This window comes from Nicotiana sylvestris, chromosome 9, assembly GCF_000393655.2.
Source record: "Nicotiana sylvestris chromosome 9, ASM39365v2, whole genome shotgun sequence".
In the NCBI taxonomy this organism is placed as follows: domain Eukaryota; kingdom Viridiplantae; phylum Streptophyta; class Magnoliopsida; order Solanales; family Solanaceae; genus Nicotiana; species Nicotiana sylvestris.
The window spans coordinates 153,020,944-153,027,582 of record NC_091065.1 but is presented as its reverse complement, the minus strand read 5'-3'; the positions used below and the strand labels follow the sequence as shown (position 1 = coordinate 153,027,582).

The 6,639-nt window shown below is 34.8% G+C and overlaps 1 protein-coding gene across 1 annotated transcript; it reads right to left on the bottom strand.

Moving 5' to 3' along the window:
• Positions 1-323: 323 nt before the first annotated feature.
• Positions 324-1,584, bottom strand: LOC138878438 (secreted RxLR effector protein 161-like). Its single transcript, XM_070158117.1, has 3 exons — positions 1,475-1,584; positions 1,224-1,393; positions 324-439 (listed from the first exon to the last, which is right to left on the bottom strand). Exons 1-3 carry the CDS (start codon positions 1,582-1,584, stop codon positions 324-326), a joined length of 396 nt encoding a protein of 131 aa, XP_070014218.1.
• Between the last annotated feature and the right edge of the window lie 5,055 nt (positions 1,585-6,639).

Here is a 6,639-nt window from a genome sequence, read left to right as displayed (position 1 = left end):
ATGAGTAGTTAGTAAAAGGGATAATACATAATTATCCCATTGGGTTGTCTCATATTACTAGTTGCGCCCTTAAATTTTACGCGGGTCCTATAACCTCTTTGTCTTTGTTCAAAGTACTATAAGTACCACCTTTTGAGTCCACGTGGAATCTCAATTGTTTTTCACGCAATCTTAGCGCGTGGAATTGGAAAAAATCGCCCTAACTTTGTTTATTTTATTATGAAATAACGACTGTAAAGTAAATAAACTAAAGATAAGTATAGAGAGAAACTGATATATTATTCAACTTTCAAACTGATGTACATAATGAATTAAAATATCCTCTATTTATAGAAGAAATGAAGCTGCTGTGTAAGCTGCTTGTCAGCTGCAAGTGCAAGCTGTTGTGTAAGCTGCTTTTCAGTTGCTTGTAAGTTGCTACTACAAGCTACTGTGTAAGCTGCATGTAAGTTGCTACTGCAAGTTGCTGTGTAAGCTACTTGTAAGCTGCTACCGTACCAGATATATATAATCTTCTACCGGGGATAATATTTATCCATAATGGAGTACTACATAAACATCCATAATGTACTATATATTTATAACACACCCCCTTAGATGTTCATTAAAGGATAATGTGCCTCATTAAAACCTTACTAGGAAAAACCCCGTGGGAAAAAAATCCTAGTGAAAGAAAAAGAGTACATATATTTAATAATACACATTGCTAGGTGTCTCATTAAAACCTTATAAGGAAAACCCCGTGGGAAAAAACTTTAGTAAGGAAAAAAGAGTGCATCACGTATTTTACTCCCCCTGATGAAAACTTTGTTTCAAATATTTGAGTCTCTGCATTCTAATCTTGTATATCATCTTCTCAAAAGTTGAAGTTGGCAGAGATTTAGTGAATAAATCTGCTGGATTGTCATTTGAACGGATTTATTGCACATCAATGTCATCATTTTTCTTAAGATCGTGTGTGTAGAATAATTTTGGTAAAATGTGCTTCGTTCTATCTCCTTTTATAAATCCTCTTTTCAATTGGGCTATGCATGCATCATTATCTTCGTATAAAATTGTGGGTCTTTTCTCACATTCCAAACCATATTTTTCTCGAATAAAATAAATTATTGATCTCAACCATACACATTCCCTATTTGCTTCATGAATAACTATTATCTCATCAAGATTTGAAAAAGTAGCAACAATAGATTGCTTTGTGGAGCGCCATGATATGACAGTACCTCCACAAGTAAACACGTACCCGGTTTGAGATCTAGCTTTATGGGGATCAGATAAATAACTTGCATCAGCATAACGAACAAGATCTGCAGTATCTTTGTTAGCATAAAACAAATCCATATTAAGAGTTCCCTTTAAATATGTCAATATATGCTTAATCCCGTTCCAATGTCTCCGTATAGGAGAAGAACTATATCTTGCTAGTAAATTAACAGAAAATGCTATGTCAGGCCTTGTAGCATTAGCAAGATACATTAGTGCACCAATTGCACCAAGATAGGGTACTTCGGGACCAAGGAGTTCCTCATCCTCTTCTGGAGGCCGGAATAAATCCTTATTCACTTCAAGTGATTGAACAACCATTGGTGTACTCAATGGGTATGCTTTGTCATAGGCAGATTAATGGATAAAGATCACATCTGCTAAATGCTCAATTTGCAGATCAAGACAAAGTTTTATCTTCCCAAGATCTTTTATCTCAAATTCTTTCTTAAGATATTCAATTACCTTTTGGAGCTCTTCTGGAGTTCCAACAAGATTTATGCCATCAACATAAATAGCAAGTATAACAAATTCTGAAGCCATTTTCTTTATAAAAAATACATGGACAAATAACATCATTTATGTAACCCTCTTTCAGCAAATATTCACTGAGGCGATTATACGACATGCACCCAGATTTCTTTAAACTGTACAAAGATCTTTGTAATCTGATTGAGTATTTTCTGAGATTTTGAATATGCTTTAGGCATTTTAAATCCTTCAAGGATTTTCATGTAAATTTCATTATCAAGTGACCCGTACAGATAAGCTGTAACTACATCCATTAGATGTATTTCAAGCCTTTCACGTAAGGCTAAACTGATGAGATATCGAAATATTATGGCATCCATAATGGGTGAATACGTTTCTTCATAATCGACTCCAGGTCGTTGTGAGAATCCTTGTGCGACAAGGCGAGCCTTGTATCTTTCAACTTCATTTTTATCATTCCTTTGTCGCATAAAATCCCATTTATGACCAACTGGCTTTAAACTAGCATGTGTTTGGACTAATGGTCCAAAGACCTCTCTTTTAGCAAGTGACTTCAATTCTGATTGAATTGCCTCTTGCCATTTTGGCCAATCAGATCTTTGTTGACATTCTTCGACAGATCAGGGTTCAAGATCCTCACTATGTTGCATAATGTTTAGTGTAACATTATATGCAAAAATATTATCCACCACTATTTCAGATCGATTTAAATTAATCCCACCACCAGTAGAACTTATTAAAAGTTCCTCACTCACTTGATTATCGGGTTCATTGATTTCTTCAGGAATCTCAGAACTAATCAGATTTTGGGTCTCTTCAGGAGATCCCTTTGATCATTTGTCGATTTTCTTTTTCTAGGATTTCGATCCTTAGAACCCTAAGGCCTACCACGTTTCAGGCGTGCTTTGGGTTCACAAGCTCTCATGCTAGTAGATGGTCCTGATGGGACATCAATTCGGATAGCACATTCTCTGCAGGGATATGTGACTTAGTTATTTTTAAATCGGTAAATGCGTCTAGCATTTGATTTGTTATATTCTGTAAATGGATGATCTTCTAGACTCCTGATTACATATATGGGTACGTGGATTAAAATGAGATAATGATGAAACTTTTCACACAATTTCTCTTTTGATTTCCTTTCTCTCTCCCCCTAATGGTGGGAAATTTGTTTCATCAACTCGACAATATGCAAATCGAGCAGTAAATAAATCTCCCGTCAATGGTTCAAGGTAGCGAATAATAGAGGGTGACTCAAACCCAATATATATTCTTAGCCTTCTTTATGGGCCCATCTTACTACGGTGTGGTGGTGCTACTGGCACATATACAACACACACAAAAATTCGTAGATAGGCAATATTTGGTTCATGATCAAAAACTAATTGTGACGGAGAATATTTATTATAATGTGTCGGTCTGAGACGAATAAGTGATGTTGTATTCAAGATAGCATGGCCCCAAACAGTAGTGAGCAATTTTATTTTCATAAGTTGTGGTCTTGCTATTAATTGCAGGCGTTTAATAAATGACTCTGCAATGCCATTTTGAGTATGAACATAAGCTACAAGATGTTCAACTTTTATCCCAATCGATAGACAATAATCATCAAAAGATTGAGATGAGAATTCTCTAGCATTATCAAGGCGAATAGCCTTTATAGGATAATCTGGAAATTGTACCCTTAATCGAATTATTTGGGCTAATAGCTTTGCAAACGCCAGGTTGCGAGATGATAGTAGGCACACATGAAACCATCTTGAAGATGCATCTATTAGGACCATAAAATATCTAAACAACCCACTTGGTGGGTGAATAGGTCCACATATATCCCCATGTATACGCTCTAAAAAGGCAGGGGATTCCATGCCAACCTTCATTGGTGATGGTCTAGTGATCATTTTGCCTTGATAACAAGCATCACAAGAAAATTCATCATTTGTAAGAATCTTCAGGTTCTTTAGTGGATGCCCACTCGAATTTTCAATAATTTATCTCAACATTATTGATTCAGGAAGGCCCAAACGCCTATGCCAAAGCACAAAAGTATTTGAATCAGTAAACTTCTGGTTTATGATAGAGTGTGCTTCAACTGTACTGATTTTTGAATAGTATAAGTTAGAATATAAAGTTGGTAACTTTTCTACAATGCATTTCTAGCCAGAAATATTCTTTGTAATATAAAGATATTCCATGTTAATTCATCTAGTCTCAACATGATACTCATTTTGGCGGATATCTATAAAACTCAACAAGTTTCTTGGGGATTTGGAGGAGAATAATACATTATCTATAATAAGTTTTATTCTATTAGAGAGAAATATATTGGCTCTTCTGGAGCCTTCAATCAAACTTATATTACCCAGAATTGTTGAAACATTTGTTTTTTCCTTATGAAAATAAGAAAAGTATTTCTGATTCTTGAATATGGCATGAGTTGTTCCACTATCAATTACACAAATATCTTAATGATTTGTCTTGGATCCAAATATAATTTGAGGATTATCCATATTCTTCAAAATAAATATTATAGTAAATATCATTATCAAAGCATACTTTTACATAACTATACTAACTAATACAAACAACAGAAATTTAAATTTCTACAGATGCATCAGCTATTACATGACTTGTTTCTCCTTCTGGGAGTGCAAAGTAATCAGCTACATCCAAATGCATAAAGTCAACATTATCTTCAGAAATAAAATTTGCTTCAGTATTTTTCTGTCTTCTTTAGGGAGGCTTGATAAAGCTCAACCAGGTGTTTTGGCATACGACAGGTACGTGACCAATGCCCTTTTCCTCCACATCTATAGCATGTATTTTTTGCATTTTTGGCTTGAACCGCTTCATGCTTTTGTTCCTTCCTTTTCCACTATTGGTGGTTAAGAAGGTTCTTTGGTGCATTATCATTACCATGAATAGAGTTTCTTCCCCGACCATGGACATGACCACGACTGGGGCCACGACCTCTTCCACGTTTAGCTTAGTGGAAATTCGTCTCATTCACTTCAGGGAATGGACAAGAACCAGTAGGCCGGCTTTCATGTTTTTTCATTAATAGCCTATTATGCTGCTCGACTATAAGAAGATGTGAGATAAGTTCAGAATACTTTTTGAATCCCATCTCTCGATATTGCTGTTGTATAAGCAAATTCAAGGCATGAAAAGTGGTGAAAGTTTTCTCCAACATATCACGATCAATAATATTATCACCACATAATTACAACTGGAAAATAATTCTGAACATAGCAGAATTATACTCACTGATAGATTTAAAATCTTGTAGCCTTAAATGAGTCCAGTCATAACGTGCTTGTGGAAGAACGACCATCTTCAGGTGTTCATATCTATCTTTCAAATTACTCCACAGTATGACTGGATCTTTAACAATATGATATTCCATTTTCAGGCCCTCATAAGGTGATGGCGTAGGAATATCATTGCTTTGGCATAGGATTGGTTTGATGCCTGATTCTTGTCCTTGATGGTATCTGCCAGACCCATCGCATCAAGATGCATTTTAGCATCAAGCACCCAAGACATGTAGCTTTTGCCCGATATATCAAGGGCTACAAATTCAAGTTTAGAAAGATTTGAAATTATTTAGAAAAAGAAAGTTCGTACCTCTGATACTTTCAAAGTATTTGCTCGAGATGGCAGAGTCTCGTGCTAGTAACCTATTATGAAATAACGACTGTAAAGTAAATAAATTAAAGACAAGTACAGAGAGAAACCAATATATTATTCAACTTTCAAACTGATGTACATAATGAACTAAAATCTCCTCTATTTATAGAAGAAAAGAAGCTACTGTGTAAGCTGCTTGTAAGCTGCAACTGCAAACTGCTGTGTAAGCTGCTTGTCAGTTGCTTGTAAGCTACTACCGCAAGCTGTTGTGTAAGCTGCTTGTAAGTTGCTTGTAAGCTGCTTCTGTACCAGTTATAGATTATCTTCTACCGAAGGTAATATTTATCCATAACGGAGTACTAAATGAACATCCATAATATAATATATATTTATAACATATTTTACCATTTTTACCTTTTTTTTATTAATGGCCTTTTGCTTCTTCTTTTTTTTCCTTCTATTTCTTCATTTCACCTTTCTTTCTTTGTTAACAAAAGTGTACTTATCATTTAAAGCCTAAACTAAGAAGCCAAGTTAACTGAAAAAGAAAATCCAATACTGAAGAACAACAAATTAGCAATAATTCAATGAAAGAAAAATGTCAAGCAAGGACATATAAAAGTGAGAAAGAGACTTTGGTTTTAGAATAAAAATGAAAGTTGCTATTTTTCCGATGACTATCTCACCGGAGTTTTCTACCTTCACTTTTTTGTTAAAAGGTCCTTCCATTCCATCTTAAAATCATCTCTAATACATTTTTTCTCTTCTTTATCTTTTTCTGCTTTCTTTTTTTATTTTATTTTTCTTTTCAAACAATATTTCTCACCGGAAAAAATGGTGATTCCGACGATACTTTGAATAATGGAAGATATATTAATTTAAAAAGGAAGATGAAGAAAAGGGTAGAGAGGTGGGCTGGAACGGAAAAAAGAAGAAGCCATGAGCAAAATAAATTTGAAATTAAAAAAACCTAACCGAAGAATTAATCTACTTGGAGAACGGAGCTAGAGAGTTGTCGGGAGGAAGAAGGTGACTTGAGAGGGGGGGGGGGGATAGGGGGGAGATGAAGAAAAGAAATAAGAAAAAAAAATAAAAGGAAGATAAAATAAAAAATAAAAAATAACTATAAGGTGTAAAAAAAACACGTGTCAAAATATAATTGGTGCGTGTCATATATCATTTTAGCTGAAACTGATGTTGGTCACGGAAGATGGCATTTATTATATTTCCAACAAAGCCATGGGGGCCATAGAA